Genomic DNA, 20254 nt, shown 5'->3' on the forward strand with positions numbered 1-20254 from the left:
GAACATTTAGCTGATGACTTCTGGAGGCCATTAGGATTTCAACAAACTTGAAATATAGGTGATATAACCTTAAATCTGATAATTCAAAAAATTACTTAATGGGATAGAGGTTGACTGAACTAACAGAGCCAAAGCAAGAAAACCCAACAGAATTCCCCAAAACAAACCTTGCATCTCCCTTCCTCTCACCAGGTACATCCAACATGTTTTTTAGAACTGCAGAATTTGGTTGCACAATCTTGCAAGTTTTCATCCTGCTATACCAATGACTTGGTTTTCTACTTAACAATTCCTCCCCTTTCCCCACTTCTCAAATGGGATCCTGTCCTGTATCAAAAATAGCGTGGCCAGCAGGACCAGGGCAGTGATCCTTCCCCTGTACTCTGCGTTGGTGAGGCCACACCTTGAGTACTGTGTTCAGTTCTGGGCCCCTCAGTTCAGGAAAGATATTGAGGGGCTGGAGCGAGTCCAGAGAAGAGCAACAAGGCTGGTGAAGGGACTGGAGCACAAGTCCTATGGGGAGAGGCTGAGGGAGCTGGGGTTGCTTAGCCTGGAGAGGAGGAGGCTCAGAGGTGACCTCATCACTGTCTAGAACTACCTGAAGGGAAGTTCTAGTCAGGTGGGGGCTGGTCTCTTCTCCCAGGCACTCAGCAATAGGACAAGGGGGCACAGGCTCAAGCTCTGCCAGGGGAAATTGAAGTTGGAGATCAGAAAAAGATTCTTTCCAGAGAGAGTGCTCAGGCATTGGAATGGCCTGCCCAGAGAGGTGGTGGATTCCCCATTCCTGGAGGTTTTTAACCTGAGATTGGACGTGGCACTGAGTGCCATGATCTGGTAAAGGGACTGGAGTTGGACCAAGGGTTGGACTTTATGATCTCTTTTCCAACCCAATCAATTCTATGATTCTATGATTCTATGAAATAGAAAAAGGTCTACTGTTCAAAAAGGACATACAAACACAATTGCTTCCTTCCTTGGCAGCCCCAGAGACTTGACACACAGAATTGAGAATGAATTTAAAGATCATGTAACAGCAGCTTGTGCAAACAGCAGCTCACTGTTAAAAATGTAATAATAAATGTTTATGCTAATATTAATTAATTAATTGAGGCTTATGAAATCTTTCTTTCACACTTAGATTTTTTTTTATATTCCACAAGGAGATCATCTGTTTTGAAAGGCTTTAGGAAAAAAACCTGTAACAGAAGATAAATACTGCATCAACACAGCAGCACAGATATCTTGCAAGGTGACATTAAATGTGCTAGTTTAGATATCACAGCAGCACAACACTTCATATGGATACTTTTCTTACGCTCTTGGAAAAAAAGTTCAAGAGGAAGGTTATTCTCCAAAAAGTCTCATATCAGAAGGTTTGATTATCTACTTCTTGCTTAGAAATAAGAAGCAGCACTGTGCTAAAATCTTGAATCTGTACAACACTGTACTGCAAAAGGCTTCCATCTCTTTGAGCCAACTGGCAGAAGCAATCCCTGAATGCAAACAAAGCCTACTGACTGTTCTTTGAGAAATACATGTATATTCTTTAAACAATTTAGGGAAACAAGTTTAAGCAATAGATTTCAATATGACTGTGGCAAATGGCAATTGACAAACTACCCAAACCATCTTTTACATCAGCAGAACAATCAGTCTAGTGTCAGCCAGGGCACTAATTCCTGCTGGGAATACTCCTGCCCTTATACCTGTACAGCTTCTAGATGCTTCCAGAACTGAATTGTAAGGGTAAATCCCCACACATTGGGAGAACTGGCAGAGGTAAGACAGCAAAATGTTTCTTTTTTTTTTAATTCATTATATTTAGCAACTATTTATTCACAGAAAATATAACTTTCCCAGTTTTTCTTGAAAATAAAAAGCACAAAATCTCACAAGAGGAACTGTTATTTTAATACTATCAACAGACCATGGAAATGTATTTTTCAATTATTTTCTAAATTCTTAGTTGACAAATATTCTGAATACGCTGCCAAAAAGGAGTGTAATTTTACATTTTAGTTGACTTAAAAATTTATCCATTGAATTATAGAAAAGTCTATGAACATTTGATGCAGACCTATTACTTGGAAGGTAAAGAAATCTGTTAGTAAGTTACACTTAAACACAAAGAATCAAGTAACTCCTGACTATTATATTTTTCATACAGAACAAAGTCCAATTGCTACACAGAAAGACATAAACAAGTAAAATCATTTTTATTTCAGACAGTCTTAGCACTGAATATAAATAATAAACATAATTAATTTAATTATTTCTCTAACACAGTACCTGGAAACTGAATTATTTGCTATGATTTAAGAATTTCTGTAGCACAACACTTTCAGGATGAACATTATTTTGGTTTGCAGTTCCTGGAACTGACAGCAATTTGATGGCTATCTATTAACTGTATAAGTTTCTTTCAATTTGCTTGTCCAAACTCATATAAATAGAATGGATTCTTTCAGGTTAGAAAATAAGTTGAAAAGCAATATTTTTATTTAAATGCATGTTGGTATTATACATCTGATTAAAATCAAATTTGAAATTACAGCCTGCATAGGCACTAGCCTAGGCACTGGAACAGGCTGCCCAGAGAAGTTGTGGATGGTCCATCCATGGAAGTGCATAAGGCCGTGTTGGGGTGGGGCTTTGAGCAACCAGGTCTAGTGGGAGGTGCCCCTGTCCACAGCAGAGGAGTTGGAACTAGATGGTCTTTAAGATCCATTCCAAGCCCAACCATTATATGGTTCTATTATTCTATTAAAGCCCATATAGGAAATAACCTATTACAGTCAACTAAATAAAAACCTGCATTAAGTCTTTCTCAAATTTTAACAATTATAGAATCATAGGATTGTTTCAGTTGGAAGACTTTTAAGATCATCAAATTCAACCATTCACCCAGCACTGCCATGCTCACCTGTAAGCCATGTCCCTTAGTGCCACATCTACATGTATTTTAAACCCCTCCAGGGATGGTGATTCCACCACTTCCCTGGGAAGCCTGCTCTGGCACTTGACAACCCTTTAAGCAATAATATTACATATGGAAGCATGATGAAAAGACTTCTAGTTTTTTAAGAATAACAAACTAAGATTGACAAATTGTTTCATAGCACACACTGCACCAAATAGCAAAATGAATTATAATCTTTACAGTAATTTTCAGAACATTCATCTTCTCATATCAACAATTTGGCCCCTGTGTTCTAGTTCAGCAAGCCGGGACCAGTTTATCACTGTGTGAGAGTGACCAAAGCTGTGTATTCTAAACCCTCTGTGTTATTTCTCATGAACTATTAACAGTGGACCATTTGCAGCAGCTGCCCAGGGCACGCCTGACCCCTCAGGATACAAGCTGGGTGTTAAAGAAGCTTATGAGATAGGACCTGTGATAACTTCCCTCCGGGGAGTTGTTAGCACCTTCACACTCAGCCTGAGGGGGCGTGTCTGCTAATGGGGGAGCAACAATTCCAAAAATACCCCATGACTCACAGAGTTAATCACCCATTGTGGAACTCCCTGCCCTGGGGGAGGTACTGGGGAGTCCAACCTGAACCTGAGGGTATATAATCTTGGGGTTTGGGACTTCTAGGACCACTTGGTGTATCCAGAGGAGGACCAGAACTTTGACAGGAGGACACCACCTCTCTCAACCAGACTGCAACCATCATTTGCACCAACAGGCTTTTTCCTTCCTTACTTTGGACTCAAGGGAACCACATGGGGGCTCAGCACAGGAGCCAACAAACACTATTCTGTTTGTGCCCCAGGGTGCTGGGTTTTAATTCTGGGGTTTGTGGGTTAAAACCAATTTCTCTTTGTGACATTGCATTTATTGTAATATTTTTATTTAATTGTAACTCTGATTTATAATCTGTATTGGGTTTGTTTCTCCTGCTGGTTTACCTTTAAACCAGCACACCCTGCCATGATGGCCTTCTGAGTTCTGACGTGATTACCTTCATGTTTCACCAGCGGTTCAAAGAGAACATTTCCATTGTTCCAGATGTTCCATTCAATTCTGAATGAGCAGGACAACAGTGGCCTTTGCCTCCCTCTTCTGAGGTACAGGCACATGGTAAGTGAGCAGGAACAACGGGGCAGGATTCTGCTGTGGGTGTTTGGAGAGGCGCTGAAATAAACAGAGGGACAGACCAAAGCATGGCCCTGAGGGCGGGGAACCTCTGCCCACACCTGCCCGGGATCCCAGGGAGGGCTCACACAGAGGCTGTGTGAGTGTCTGAAGGGAGGGTGCCAAGAGGATGGAGCCAGGCTATTCTTAATGGTGCCAAGCAATAGGACAAAATGCAATGGGCAGAAAGTGATGCATAGGAAGTTTCACCTGAAGAGGAGGCTCAGAGGTGACCTCATCACTGTCTAGAACTATCTGAAGGGAAGTTCTAGACAGGTGGGGGCTGGTCTCTTCTCCCAGGCACTCAGCAATAGGACAAGGGGGCATGGGCTCAAGCTCTGCCAGGGGAAATTTCAGTTGGAGATCAGAAAAAAAATTCTTTACAGAGAGAGTAATCAGGCATTGGAATGGCCTGTCCAGACAGGTGGTGGATTCACCATCCCTGGAGGTTTTTAAACTGAGATTAGACGTGGCACTGAGTGCCATGATCTGGTAAAGGGACGGGAGTTGGACCAAAGGTTGGACTTGTTGATCTTGGAGGTCTTTTCCAACCCTATCAATTCTGTGATTCTGTGATAGGAAGTTCCACCTGAACGTGAGGAGAAACATCTTAATTGTGCAGGTGATGGAGCACTGAACAGATTGCCCATGGAGATCGTGGAGTCTCCCTCCTGGAGCACCCCCAGACGCCCTGCCGTGCCGTGTGCTCTGGGATGACACCCCCCCCCCCCCCCCCCCCCCCCCCCCCCAAGCAGGGGGGCGGCCCAGGGGACCTGCTGTGACCTTTCCCATTCTGGAACTCTCCACAGGGAATTGCCCAGGCAGACTCTGTATGCACACTTGCCTGTGCCTCCCCACGCTACCTGACAAGCTGTTTATTTCCCGGGGGCAGGAGCACGTGGAGCACACGGATCGCACCTGTCCATGCCCGGCCCGGCCCTCCTGCCCTGACAGGCTGTTTATTTCCCGGGGCCGGGGCAGGATCACATGGAGCACACAGATCACACCTGCCCGTGCTCTCCCTTCTCCCCTCCCACCGCCCGGCAACGGGGCGGGGCCAGGCGGGCTCCCGGCGTGCCCCGCGCCGCTGTCATGGCGGCTCCCTGCGGCCGCTTCCCGCACATGGGCTGAGGGGACGCACCCGCAATTCCCGTGTCTCTGTCGGCGCAGGGGTCGCGACAGCGAGCGAGGCGGTGGTAGTGGTGGGGAGCGGGGCGGGTGCGGGGCGGCGAGACCATGCTGGCCCTGGAGCGCGCCCTGCTGAGGGGCTTCCTCAGCGCGGCGGAGTCCCAGCAGTGGAAGCAGGGCGAAGTCGCGGCCGCAGGTGAGGGAGGTGCCGGCCCGGCGGGGGAAGGTCCCCCTTCGTGCTGGGTGTGCGGAGACACCGGACTGAGCTGGGGCCACAGCTAGAGGCTCCCTTCCCCGCGCCCCCCTGGCGCCCTTTCTGCCCCTCTCCAGGCTCCCGGGAGAGGCGGTGCCGGCGGGACCGAAGCAGAGGAACCGGGGCCCCGCGGAGCTCCGGGGCCGCTCCCCGAGGGTCCGGCTGCGGAGGGGCCGCGGCGGTGCCGGTGCCCGGGGTGGGCTCTGCATCGCAGGGCTGCCTCCCACCGCCGCCCGGGAGAGGCGTCCTGTCTGTCTGAGCTTGGCGAGGAGCTGAAACTGGCTCCTGGAGCAAAACCTGGGACAGAAAAGTCTGCCCTGAGCTGCCTGTCCTATATTTATTAGTTATTCGGTCATAGTTGCTTGAGGGATCAATGGAAAACGGCCTGTTGAGGGGACTTGATTAGGTTGTTAGGGACGCATCTTTCCTGCAGGGGAACACAGCGGCTTTTAAAATGTAGTATTTGTCATGTTTTAGGCGCTCCTATATTGCAGGTAGGCTAAAAATACTCTTGTGTTCAAGTCATGTGCCATGTTGTTTAGAATGCTTAGAGCTTGTAACATATTGAAAATCTCATTTTTGCTTATCTAAGCACATACTGAATTTTGGAAAAGAGCTGTACAGAGCTAATCAGCTTTATTTCTATATGTTACATTTTATTTGACCTTAATCGTTGTACTGTCCCAGGGATTGTAGCTGATGTGACTGACAGGTCTGGCTTATCTTTTCACTGAGAGTTGTCCATGCTGTTTGTGATGTGATTTTTTGTTTCCTTTTTTATTGTTTGGTTTTGGTTTTTTGTTGATTTTTTTTCACTTTGGGGTACTTTAAATAGTATGCTACTATAAGTTGTGGGGCAGACTTGTTGAAGAAAGTTGTCTTGCAGTAGAGATAGAAAATGGTGGGGTTTGTGGTGATTCTTATTTGTCACTTACATGGGCTCTTCCTATTGATGATCCTGAAGTAAATTTAAAAGCTCTGACCTTGAATTTGTATAGTGTCTTACAAGAAGCTACACAGAGAAACAAAAGCAAATTTTATGTGCTTACTGTTATGTTAGTGGAAAGAGAAAAACTTCAATCTTCTTCATTGGTGTTCTACAACCCACAGTTTATTCGACAAACTACAGCACTGCCTGTCTGGGCAACTATTATCCAGCATAAAGAAGTTGTCGTTTGGTGAAAGAAAGTTTCCCCAAAGCACAGACTGGAGAAAGTTTCTTGTTTTTTCTATTCTCAGTGAGAGTGTGAGGGCAGCAGTGTTGTGGAACCACTGCTGTTCCTTTGTATATGGCCTTCCAGGTACAGCTTAAAGGGTGTTTTAAATAAGCCACCAGAAACCATCTCTCATATCATTCAGTAGGTCGTTGTGGCAGAGAACAAAAGTAAATTGTGGTCAACAGAGCGGTCCAGAGATATTAGAATGAACGAGTCTCTATGACCCATTCCTACAGAGTCATCCATTGAAGCTGGTTCTGTGCTCAGTCTTCCTGTATTTCTAAAATTCAGAAGACTTGTTTTTGCTGGATGAGCTTGGGGCTGGTATTCAGATCACTTCTCTGCAGAGCTGCTGCATGTGTGGATCTGTGCCTGGGCCAGTGTTAAATTGGCTTCCTCAGCTACTGATATTGGTGCAGCAATGGTAACACTGAGGGCATGGGAGCCGCAGTCCCCACTTGGAATCACAGATGAATATCAAGACACTTACCCTGTGCAGACCTCAGCTGTACCGTTATTGACATAGTTGGAGAACAGAAAAAAATTCTTTCCAGAGAGAGTAATCAGGCATTGGAATGGCCTGCCCAGACAGGTGGTGGATTCACCGTCCCTGGAGGATTTTAAACTGAGATTGGCCGTGGCACTGAGTGCCATGATCTGGTAAATGGACTGGAGTTGGACCAAGGGTTGGACTTGATGATCTCAGAGGTCTTTTCCAACCCAATCGATTCTATGATCTGCATCATCTAGTCTATAAACCAGTTAATGAATCCATATGAGTTGTAGTCACAGCTGCAGCATAGGCAGATACTGGTTTTGCACAACAATAGAAGGTTTTAACATGGTTCAATTGTTCTAACAGCTTCTGGATTGATTGCACTGTAGCACACCTGAAGAGAGAAGGGAAGGTACCTTCTGTGAACAAAGTTGTAGCCTGGCTCCAGAACTTGATGGGTCTGAGGCTTCTTAGAAATTAAGTGCATTTCATGGCTTCTCTTTGTCTTGAAAGGTTTAAGACATATTTATGGATCTAAATCCTCATTAGCGGTTCCTCCTGAGAATCTGGTCCCTGTGGAGGCTTCTAATTGAGACAGTATAGTTATCATAGGAAATAATTATTTTATAAAGATAAAATCATATTGCCCTTTCTTTGTGAATATTCTAAGCATGTACATGAGGAACTGAGTAGTTTCCGCAGTTTTTCATAAGAATTTATTCACTGAACTCTGCAAATACTGAACCATTTTTTTGTTGCATTTTCCCTCAGTTTGTTCTTCAGCCTGTGAAATTATTGTCTTATCTACAGGATTTTAGTGTTAAAGGGGAGTGGTATATGTTTTGGTTTGAATAGGTCTTGAAAGATGAAACTATTTCAAAGTTGACACTGATTTCTGTGGGTTTTTTTTTCTGTTTTCTTTTTCTTCCAGAAAGCGGATCATTATTGCAGTTGCTGTTTGATGGGAAATACGAGGCAATATTTTCAAATTCAGCCATCCGTGATGTTTTCAGTGTGTCTTCTGTGATGGAGGAGAACATTGACACTTACTTGGAGAAACAGATTCTAGCATACCTGGACTGTTCTGCAGATGGTGATAACATGGAAAGGTGGAAAATATTATTTATTATATGGAAGATTAATAGAGGTCTTGTTTGATTTTATATAGGCATTTAAAAATTATAATTCGTGATGTGGAGCCTTCAGAATTCTTGTACAGACACAAAAGCAGAAAACAAATTTCTTGGATTATTTCCCCCTTATCCCTTGGACGTCTGTTCATTACTATCCAGTGAAAGAAACAACACTATTGTGGTATGGGGAGTTTTGAAAATACTAGCTCTGTTTACAGTTATTACCTCAGAAGCTGCTGGTATAAAAAAGACACAAATGTGAATTCATATTGCCATATATCATCAAACCTTTTATTAACAATTTTCTCTCTGAAATGTTGCATTGCATTTATGTGACTACTTGAAGTACCTCGTAATATTACTGTCTGAGCAACATCTGTATTTCTGATTTATAGTGAGGTTGTCCTACTCTTCTTAATGTAAAATGAGTAACATGTTACTCATAGATGCTGTTCTTTGATTAATTTTTTCTTCCCAGGGTTTTGATAGATTATCTATTAATTGTACTGCATATGGTAATTGGTGCTGTTAATGAATCTGAATTTACTGCTTAGAGTTTTCTGTGTAAATAATGAGTAGTCTGAAATCTGTTAAGCTAAGAATAGTAGAAACAAAAACTACATATGTGTGTGTGTGTGTATTTATTTTAAAAGATGAAGGTGGAAAAAAGGTTACCGAAAGAAGAACAAAAGATAAAAGAAGATAAAGGTTAAAAAAATAAAAGTAAGAGGAAGATAATGGGTTGCCAGTAAGTGTTGGCTGTGTATAAGCGTGTGTGTTTTAGTATGGCAGACATAAACCCAGGAGTTTTTGTTAAAATATCAAAGAAAAATAAGTAGTTGACACATCTGAAGTATTGAGCTGAGATTTATTAGTGATCATAGCGTGTCAAAAGCTTATCTTCCAGTGTGGTACAGTATAACGTGCTCCTGTTTTCTGAGTTGGAATGTTCAGAGGTTTTTCTCACCTGTTTTTTCTGTAGGCATTTTTCTTTTCTTTTTTTCTTTTATTACTTTGTTGTGCTGTTACTCTTGAATATTATCTGGAGAAGTTTTTCAGTATTCCTCGATTCTGTCATCTTGCAGTGGTTTATCCTGAATAATATGGCAAGGAAAGAAAAATCTGTCAGGGCTTGAAACAGACCCAGGCCTGATCCAAATCATTGCTTGAAATGTGTTGCTGCCTTTATTAGCCATTTAGCTTCTTGAATGTAACCATAATCTGTATCAGTGAGAATTTTATGTATTTTGTCATAGTGCACTCCTACTGCAGAGAGCAAAGGAATTTTTTCCTTGGCTGCTCATGCTTTGGCTCTTTGGTCTTTGAGGTTTTTCTTGTTTGCTCTGCAACTCTAGGCAGCATTAGAAGCCCCTGGCCAGAAGGTGCAGAGGCAGATCTTCAATATTTAGCCTCTCAGAAGCAGAGGGTTTTCTGCCCAAAATTCCAGCCTGAAGTTTTATTCCAAATGAAAGCGTGTAGTCTTCAAAACATATCAGTGTCTGCCAGAAACATTTTCGTTTGTAGAAGTCAAGTGAATTTTTCAAGCTCCATTAATAATAATTTAAGAGGCTTTGGGTGCTGAAGGAACTAAGTTGTAACTTTCTCCTTACTGAAGTTATATATCTGAAATACAGAAAATGTAGTATTTTAGTTAGGCACTGCTTATAGCACTTAAATCTGTACTGTGTTTGTCTGCCATGACTTTCTGGGTTAAAACATGTTACATAGTAATTTTTCCTGTGGAAGGAGCAAATGTAAATTTGGCACCCATTTGACCTTGCATAGCCTATGGTGAAACGTTTTTTGTCTTATTTTTTTAATGTGTAAACTGTCATTTTCTTTTTCCACTGAGTGATTAATAGGAAGTGTAGCAAACCTCTTAAGTTCTAGCCTAGAAAATTCAGTAAGACGCTGGTTTTCTTGTGACTTTTTATAGATGGGATAAATTAAAATATATGATTTTGTTTCCCTGAATTGAAAGTTATAATTCTGGAGATTTAAAAACTCAGTGGGAGCCGAATTCAATCAGAAACAGAAAGATGGATTATGTTAATCTTACTCTTCTAGCACAATGTAAACACAGTACAAAGTATGGTTTTATAATATTGTTAAAAGAGCTCTTAAGGAGTTCTTTTTCTGAAGCTAAAACTGAGCAGCTTGAGGGCAAAACAGGTCAAAATTCGGATCTAGATTGTAATTTCTTTGGACATAGCCTGTGAATTTTTCCACTTCAAATCCATGGTTCTGTAAGGAAATGATTTAGCAGCATTTATAAATTAGCTGCAACTTTTTTCCTTTTCTTTTAACTGCTTGCCTCTGTTCCCTGCCCCAGACGTGTTTCCACTATGGCCCTTCTAACCTTTACAGTTTAAAGGTTAGAAATTTTTTTTATCGGTAGCATTCCTTACAATAAATGCATTACGTAGGAGATTTTAGTCGTTTACTTTTTCCTGCTATTTCTGCTCACTGTGACTAATAGTTACCTGTATTTTACATAGGAAATTGTAGAGGATGCAACAGTAGCATATGTGTTAAAACATGTGGAGGGGGAAAGACTTTTCTTTTTTTTCCTGAGCTCCATATGAAGGAGTTGCATTTGTTGGCTGACCTAAAGTTTGATTCAAAGGACTGAAAGGAAATATTGTGCAGGAGATAATGAAAAGATAGACTGTTTTTGGAGAGCTTCTTGCAAAACAGCTTGAGAGTCTCTTGTGTTGGATTCCCAAATGTAAAGAAATAAAGAAATCAGCACTAGCACTGGTTTTTATTGACCATTTATTCTTTTACCTCATTCAACATATAAATGAATACCAAACTTTGCAAAAGAAATCGGTACAATGAAGTTTGTTATGATTTCCCAACCTGAACACTGAATGGTGTTTCTGGTATTTCTCTTGGCACATCTGGTGGTTGGTTAACTGGCGTGCTTTGTGTCATGAAAACAAAAATGAAGAAATTCTTGCTGTTTCTGCAGCAGCTTGCTTTGATATGTAGGAATTGAAAAAAATAACAGTTCAATGTCTAAGTGCACTTTGACTTCTCTTCTCTGATTTCTGGATGCACTAAAAAGGAAAGAATTGCTCTCCAAACCAAACCCTGTGACCTCATCACATCTTGGGCAGAGTAGGGTGATTGAAAATTTTCTCACTCGTATTTTGTTTGTAAATTCTAGCATTATATGTAAATCTGTTACTGTTTCAAATGAAAATGCACTATTATTCTTTATTTTGAATTTGAGGAGGATTTAATACAGCATATGAATGTTAGAGTGGGGTGTATTAACATCTGATTTTGCACCATGGAAGACAATTGTACTGGACTTGGTGTAAAGTGTCAAAAAAAGGCAGCAAAACCCCCCCTTCACACAGAGAAAGGAAGAACAAGATGCGTAGATACAGACACATGTCTAAGGATAAATACAAAGTAAATTCAACTATGTAGACCACCATACTAAGGGAGACACAAGCAACGATGTTCTGTTGCTTTTCAGGCAGCACAGGAGAGCAGTTTTAAGGCAGCCTTTGGGAGGAAAGCATTGCAGGTGTGCATTGTAAGTGTGAAGGGCAGTCAGGGAGACTGAGTGGATTCTTTTCTTGGAAAAAAATAGGAAATAGGCAAGGGAGGTTAGCATTTACAGGGATTACAGCTGGAAATTGACTTTCTGATACAGAGTGAGTGATAAGGAGACTGGTAGTTGGTCACAAATCTGAAAACTGGGGAAAAAAAATTGGTGGTGACAAATTAAACAGTGGAAAAACAGTATCCCAGCCAAAGTAATGGATCTGGTTATCAGTTGTTGCAGAGGCATTCTGCATGGATAAAAATGTGCCAAGACTTCAAGCAAGTTTGCCTGCCAGATAGGTATTAGTAATGTTAAAATGGCTAAATAAAGTGTTATTAGTAAAAATAGTATAAATGATAAAATAATGAAAATGAGTCTTTGAAAGACTGGAGTATGTGTGTCAACTCACAGTGCAGACACTGTTGATTACTCGTTATGTTACCCTTCAGAAGCTTTGAAGCATAATTTAACATGGGATAAAAATCAGGAAATACAGGCCAAAGTGGATATTTTGTGTGTAATGGTAATAATTTAGTGTGCAGTAATTGTCAGTGCTTTGTGTTCATGAGTCATTTGGAAGTTTAATACTAATCTCAGATGTATTCACATAACATTTCCTAGTAGATAGTTACTGGCTGAATAATGGACGCTAGTAAATGTTACCTCCTCTTGTTCAACAAGAACTCTTGATGCCAGTCCTTGTTTGCTAACTCCCCCAAAGACTGTGTTCTTTTTTTTTTATTTTCAATTAAATGTTCCCCACCCCTGCTTTCTTATTGTTCTACATCTTTTGTTACATTCTTGCCCACCAGCTGCTTGTTTGTGTGTGGCTTTTGTATTTTACTTTGGTTTTTAAGGGGTTGTATAACCCTTTATCCTTTTGTTTCAACTGGAGGACTCTTGCATCTTTAAGTTTCTGTTTAACAGAAAAAAAAAAGGCTAGGTTTTTCTGATTCATTTACGCTCTTTAACATACCAGTGTTTATATCAAACCAGCACAATTAAAATGCTAATTTATTGTAGTTAGGAGGCATGTTCTATATGTGATAGGGCCCTTGTTAGCACATGACCTTATAATGCAGTAAAAATCTAAGTCATTAAGGTATCACAAAACAAACCAGAAGCTTACGTAACTCTTAAAAGTCTACGCCTGTTAAATCAACCATTCAATTCGGAGAGCTTGTGCACTGCATTCTGCAGACCACATGGATTATTTGTTACTGTATGTGCGTAAAGAAATAATACAATAATGTAAGATGAGCCTAGTCTTGTAAATGAAGAAAGTTTTACCCACCTTGTTTCAGAAGTGAAACAGTCTCATAATTTCATCTTTCAATAAATTACTATTATTTAAATGAAAAAGGATGATTGAATGGGAGAATATTTGTTACCAAAGAGTCTGAATTCAGTTGGAGGTGGTAGTTTTGAACTGTTTTGATGTTCATTTAATTTTCTTGTCAGAGAAAGTGAAAATAAATGGCTGCACCAAAACAAAAATAAACTTCCTCTTTTGGAACATATGCTAATGTAGTATCTTTTCTCTGAAAGTGCTGTGATTTAGGTGTATCATAAGAAAACACAACAGCCATAAATCTGCATCCTTTGCTGTTCTTCTGATCTCTGGTGTTTATGTACAGTCCTAAATTTTGAAACTTGTGAACTAACTTCATCTCCGAAATGTCTGTCATTAATTACAACCATTATAAACAAACATATTTCCAAGCTTTTTAGTTTGCTATGTGCATTCTGGAATACTGCATTCATTGTATTTTCCTCACAGGGGAATGATTTTTTTTTTTTTAAGGCTGAGGGTTTTGAATTAGTACAAGATTTATTCAGCTCTTATAGCCTTAAGTAAAAATTAATCTGTTGCTAATTGCTGTTCTTATCTATATTGCAGGCAGAGGCTGATGTTTCTCCTTGGTGTGGGCAGTTTGCAGCTCTTTGTTCAAAGCAATTGGACTGGGCCTCCTGTTCAGTTAAATCTTCAGGATTTTTTGCCACCTGCATTGCTACAGAAATTCTGTGAGGTATACTTGAATTTTAATAAGCTATCCTTTTATTGTTATTGATCTTCACAAATAACCATAACCCTTAGGTATGTCAGAGGAGGCACATCTGCAAGGCAAGGTGCTGAAATGAACTGCCTTAATTATCGATCCTACTGCCTGCTATTGCAAGCATCTTCAGTTATATCAGCAGTGACCTAAAAGTAGTTATTATTTCTCTACTTAAGATATTTCCTGCTGGAAATGTTGGGTTTGGATGGGGAAGATATCTTTATTATAGGTGAGCATTTACTCAAAGGGCATTTGCAGTCAATAAACTTTTTATGTGGTTTTTTGGGGATATGTCCTTAGCTGGATCAAAGAAGGATGTCTATAAATGGCTTAGAAATTTCCCCTCCTGAGGGAAAGATAGAAGCTGCATATATTGCAAATAGCAGAGTATTTGGCAGATACTGAGAGCAGTAGATTTGGATGCTTTGTATCCTGTTAGGCTTCTGAATGCCAAGTGAATTGTAGTAGTATTAATAGAAAATTGCTAATTCAAATTGAGCTTTTGGAAGTGGAAAGGAATGTGGGAGATGAAACCGAGGACTGTGTTTTGTTTATTTTGGCATCATTTTCTATAGGTAACACCCTAACTTTTTTTAGTGAGATGTGTATATTGTTTCTCATGGCAGTACCACAGTCCATCTTGTGGATCTCCTCATCTGTGGTTCAGCACAGCTTCTTGATTTTTCCCGTGGGATTAAGACTGTTATAAAGTACTGATCACTACAGTGTCTGAGGGAAGAACATATCAGTAGTCTGCTAATGCTAAATCTACGCATGAGTCTGAATTTGGAATTTCACTATGAATTAAGTGTGGACCCTGAGCAATGTAAATGCTGTGAACTGTGAAATGAGGGGAAGTTTGAGTGTATGAAAAGTTTCACATAAAACTGTTCGCTCTGTTGCCTTATTGTGGCATGTTTTCCGTAATTCATGAAGTCCTACCTCAGGTTCATTTGCAGGGTTGTATTTCTAAATAACTAATTCAGATACAGTATTGCTCCTGGTTTTTTAATAGATGTTTATCAGTTTAGTTTGTCTCTTATAGTTGACACAGTGTGTATATATATAGGCTTATTTTTGACTTGATTTTTGATGCTAGAAATTCAAATCTCATCTTCTGATGACTAAATATAAATATATTCTTATTGATTCTAACATTTCTGTGGGGTAAGTATGAGGCCTCAGGAACCTGTAAGTAACAGTGGAAACCAAGTGTACTCAACCTTTTAGGGTCTGAAATGAATTAGCAGAAATTTTGAAGTGTGCTACCTCTGAGAGGAAAAGGAGTTCAATTTGCCTTTATATATAGTAATAATTATAAAACCTAATTCCATTAATTCTCCCTATAATTTGTTTATAATATTTACTATTATACTGTTTAAATATTCTTTTAATTTGTGGTTTCTGTTTACTGAAGAACTCAGTATTCTGTGTTAGTGTGTATGGGCAGGCTGCAGTCTTAACACAGAGGCTGCAGCCCAGGAGGCTACTCGTAGGGTTGCTGGCACTGGCAGAGCTCACAGGCCTCTAAAACAGTGTTCACAATTTCTACTAACCACTTCATAGAATCATAGAATGGTTTGGGTTGGAAGAGACCTTAAAATCATCCAGTTCCAACCTTTCTGCCGTGGGTGGGGACACCTTCTGCTAGACCAGGTTACCTAAAGCCCTTGAACACTTCCAGGGATGGGGCAGCCACAGCATCTCTGGGTGACTTGTGCCAGTGCCTCACCAACGTCACCACCAAGAATTTCTTCCCAGTATGTATCAGTTGGAGGCCGTTCCCCTTTGTCCTGTCACTACATGCCCTTGTAAATAGTCTCTTTCCATCTTTCTTGTAGGCTCCCTTCAGGTACTGAGGGGCTGCAATTAGGTCACCCTGAAGCTTTCATTTTTTTCCAGGCAATCTTATTTAGTACATGTCTTAGTGGGAGAATGAGATACTAATTCCCTATTGAATAAGGGAGTACACGATCTGTTCAGTTTTGCTTATGCTTCTCCTGTGGCTGTGAATGAATTGAAGAATGTTGGTTTATGAAGTGATGGTGTTGCAGAAACTAAATTGGCAAGAAATTATAGAGGAAAGCGGACTTGAACATACTTTTATTTCTAATGAGTGCTGCATCAGACATTGATATTGCTTCAAGGTTTATCTATTTATGCATTCAGGCAGAAATTTATACTACTGCTATCTGTATTATCTTCTCTGACATGTTAGTGGGTTTTTTTTTCCCAGAGCACTCAGTACTTATGTGCTACAATATAATATCATAGAATCTCTTATTTATTAAATGTCTTAATTCAAAAGCTTTTGAATTTTGTTTTGAATTGCCTTTTTGTACTTACTTTTAATTCTAAGGTTTCTTAGAATATAAACACTGTAAAATGACCAATAAACTGTAATTAATTTCACTGAAGAACAAATAAAAGAGCCTCTCTTAGATGAGTTGTTGGTAGGGGCCTCTTGGATGTCTTCCATGAACAATATTCATGAGTATGTGTATATTATTTCCCTTCCCTCAGATTGATCCCAGCCCTCTCTTGAAATTACAATTACATTCATGTGCTCTGTTGGAATTCCTTTTTATGTCCTTACAGAACTGGCCTATGATTTTTGGACTCCACACATAAAATTAGTGTTTTAATTATCAGGTGTATTTCAGTTTTCTGTAATAACTCTAAGACTTTACCACACTGTTAATAGTCTGACTGATACTATGCTGAGATTTTTTTGAGTGAATTGTGTTAAAGGAGGGTTTAAAAAATACTGAATTTCAGTTAGAATGGATTAACAGTTCTGATTTTAAACTTGCTGGGATTAGACTAAAACATTATTAATGGGCTAAGTGCTTATAATAAGTGGTTTATAGTAAAGGGCTCCTTGTGTCTTAAAAGAACTGTCACTGTCTCTGGCATGTAATGAGATAAAAGGTAGACAGCTATTGAAGTTGAAGCATATTTATTCTGCCTTAAGTTTCAGACTTTTTATGTATTAGCTCACACATTTGAGTTTAGTGTCTTCAGTAGTCACACTGGACAAAACTGTGGTAATACTAATTAAAACCCCTGATGACTGTAAGAATGTTGTGAGGACAAGCTGCTTTGTTTGTTGTCTGATTTCATATTCACAAGTAGAGTAGTAATAGTGAGAGACTACATCTGGAAAAAGATCTCAATGTGTTAATTGGTAATACATGTGAATAACTGGTAGGAGTCCTCCAAATGCATGAATCAACAGCTTCTGCTGGACTTCTTGTAGCTTCCAGTCTGATCCCAAAGAAATACTGTGTTGTTTGAATACTGATGAGCAGCAAGATGTAGGCTTTGAAGTTTTTGCAGATTTCTCCATCTTGTGGGGAATGTAGGATTGGATGATAAAGACTAAATGTGAAGGCTAAAGTAGCCTACAGTCTTGGCCTACATTCCCTTGCTATGAATATAGAAAAAAAAGGGGGGATTCCTAATGCTGTTGCTTGGAAAATACTCTCTTAGAAATGAAACAAGGTCACCCTCATGAACAGTAAGAATTGTGCTAGGTATTTCTACATGTGGCACTCTCAGGCAAGACTTGCTTGTGCTCCTTTATTATCTTTAGCCTGCAACTCAGCTCTGCATATGTTACCTGTTGCTAATCTGGATCATAAAACTGAAGACAGCCTCCCATGTATTCCTCTTTCCTTTGAGGAGAAAAATGGTTCCAAACAGAAGCAGTTTTTCCATCCCCTAAAGTTTAAGGAGTGAATTCTGTTTTCAAGAACTACACCTTTGGCAGGTAACTTCAGTACATCCTCCATTAATCTGGAAGATAGTTCACCTTAGTTTTGCTCAATGTCAGATTGTTGTGCAGTAGTCTTTCTATTGTTTAAAATCTGAGAAGCTCAGCATATAAGGCTTAGTAGCATATACAGTAGGTTGCTGATTTGGTAATTTGTTTGTCTCCACCTCAACTCTCCTTCCATTTTTTAATTAAGTCTTCTCAAGCCTTTAATCTGGCTTTGTTTGCCTCTGAATGTTTGCACTTACCTTTTTAGATTTAGGGGAAGGATCCCCAAGACAGAAAGAGCTGATGAAATGTTAGCAAGGCCAGAGCAGTTCCCAAAACAAAAGTAAAAGCATGTTGAATGCTCACTTTGCTTCTAGTCACTATCATTAGCAAGAAAAGAACACAAATCCTCTAAACTAAGAATTTCATACTCTCTATTTTTACAGCTTTCGAATGTGGATGGCAGAAGCTTTTTTCTGACTACTGTCATTACTCAGGTGGTACCAGCTGTGCTGGGAAATACTTTTGAAATACTGTGAAAACTGAAATAGCCAAGAGTACTGTTCAGCTTGCAGTTGGTTTAGGGCTTTAGTAGCAGTAACATCACAGTAGCCATTAAGTTGCTTTTTGGAAGCTGAATACATAAACAGCTGTGCTTCAGAGATTAAAAAATACGTATCTAGTGTGAGTTAAGCTTAATTTATGCGTATTCAGTCAAGCAGTGGTCAAATAGAACCATTTGCAAATCCAACAGAAACGGGATGACTGCCTCTGAGATTTTGCTGCATATGATCATAATTATCTAGTATATGTTTCTGTGCTTTAAGAAGATTATCTCTGAATGAAATAATTACACATTTTGATGGCAAGTTTGATGAAGAATGAAAAGACTCAACAATGTAACCCATGTTCACTAGTCAGGAGCATCATATTAACAAGTCTTGGGTTGTGGAGACATGAAATTTTTGAGCTACACAGTAGGTTTAACACTTGGAATATTTACATGTTTAAACAAAAGAGCACAAGCTTTTAACCCTTAGCCAGTGTTGTACAGATTTTGGGGGACGGGCTCTTAACTATTCAGTCCTTGAAGCTGTAAAACCTTAAATGTCTACCTGTTACTTGTAGCTTTTCTCTCTTAAAGACTACCTCGGGACAGCAAATTCCCCATTGATAATGGCGTCTAAGAGCATAAGATAGAAGAATTAATGTTAGTTTAGACTTTCTCAGCTAAAGGTAAAGGATGTCTGCCTTTCTGTATGGGATTTGTTTTATGGAAAAGAACATGGATTTGTTAAAATAGAAAATAGCCATTCTTTGACTCTGAGACTTGTTGACTTATTGTCAAGGCGTGACGCGTCATCATCTTTCCCTTCTCCCTCCCTCATTGTATTCTTTGTAATGTTACATTAGCAGGACTGCATTTTGCAGTGAAAGGACTAGACGTGTGAATTTGAGATTAATTTGTTGCTACAGTGCTTAAATGAGTACAGGTAACTATAACATTGCAAGGCTGTTTTTGAAAATGGCTCTGTAACAAAGGTTTTGTCTTCTTTGCTTTCCCACTGAGTATTTTAAGAGTGATCTGCTTTGGTTATAGAAAGAATCAGAAACGTGCAGATGGGAAAAAAGTCACATTAAACTGAAAATTGTATTATGTCTTACTCTGTGTGTGTGTATATATTTGAAAAATGAATCTTTAGAAGTGCTGAATGATGACTTTCCTCTCTCAAAGTCAGAGATGTTGTTAAGGCTTTTGCTTCATTAGTCACTAGAGGTGGGACAGATCTGGTATACTTCTGCTTGCCAGTTTCTTTCCCTTATTCTCAAGTAGTTTGTCAGACTGTTGTAAACTCTTGTTTTCCACAGTGGGATTGAAATGACTGCAGTGATGTTGTGCAAGAGTTCCCCTTAGAGTAAATTAAGTCCCAAGTCATTGTCTGCAAAGCAGAAGTGTTTTTGATGTTAATACAAACTGAATAAAACCTTAGCAAATCAGAATAAACTTGAAGATTATTCTGTTATTAAAAAACTAGGGGAATTATGTAGCTTAACAACTTTTTGTCTTCAATGTAACCTGTTGATTAAGGTATTGAAAAGAGTTCCATATATCTTCAGAATCACATTATTTGTTTAGTTTAAAAAGCTGAAATGTGATTCAAATAACTTTTATCCCGGTTCTGTAGACTGATTAGGAATCTTTCTCAGCCCATTGACTTCAATGTGAACTGTCATTTAACCTCTTCTGCTTTTTCCCTTCCATTCTCTTTTCCTGCCCCTTTCATACCAACTGGAAACAAAACCACCACTTTTTCAGTTTGCAAAGGAAACCTGCCATGTGAGAAGCAGGAATAAACTGATGAACAGGATGTGTCCCTGAGCCTGAAGATAAGCTGCTCAAATGCTTTCATTGCATTAAAAGGGAGAAAAGAATAGGTGACACTCAGATGACAATCACCACTGAGAGACAGATTCCCTGGAGAGCTACCTCAAGCCCATTAAGT

The 20254-nt window shown here is 39.8% G+C and overlaps 1 protein-coding gene across 4 annotated transcripts in view; it reads left to right on the forward strand.

Moving 5' to 3' along the window:
• Nucleotides 1-1123: 1123 nt before the first annotated feature.
• Nucleotides 1124-20254, forward strand: part of TTC27 (tetratricopeptide repeat domain 27) — a 137319-nt gene continuing 118188 nt past the window's right edge. For 2 of the 4 annotated variants that reach the window (XM_071575787.1, XM_071575796.1), the window contains exons 1-3: nucleotides 5215-5462; nucleotides 8164-8341; nucleotides 13828-13957. In XM_071575787.1, coding sequence (XP_071431888.1) covers nucleotides 5375-5462; nucleotides 8164-8341; nucleotides 13828-13957 — 396 coding nt within the window. In that variant the 5' untranslated portion in view covers nucleotides 5215-5374. Of the gene's footprint in view, nucleotides 1780-3981; nucleotides 4085-5214; nucleotides 5463-8163; nucleotides 8342-8395; nucleotides 8547-13827; nucleotides 13958-20254 lie in introns of those variants that run through there. The other 2 variants (XM_071575804.1, XM_071575813.1) reach the window with 2 other exon arrangements.

This window comes from Pithys albifrons, chromosome 2 (genome assembly GCF_047495875.1).
Source record: "Pithys albifrons albifrons isolate INPA30051 chromosome 2, PitAlb_v1, whole genome shotgun sequence".
Taxonomy (NCBI): domain Eukaryota; kingdom Metazoa; phylum Chordata; class Aves; order Passeriformes; family Thamnophilidae; genus Pithys; species Pithys albifrons.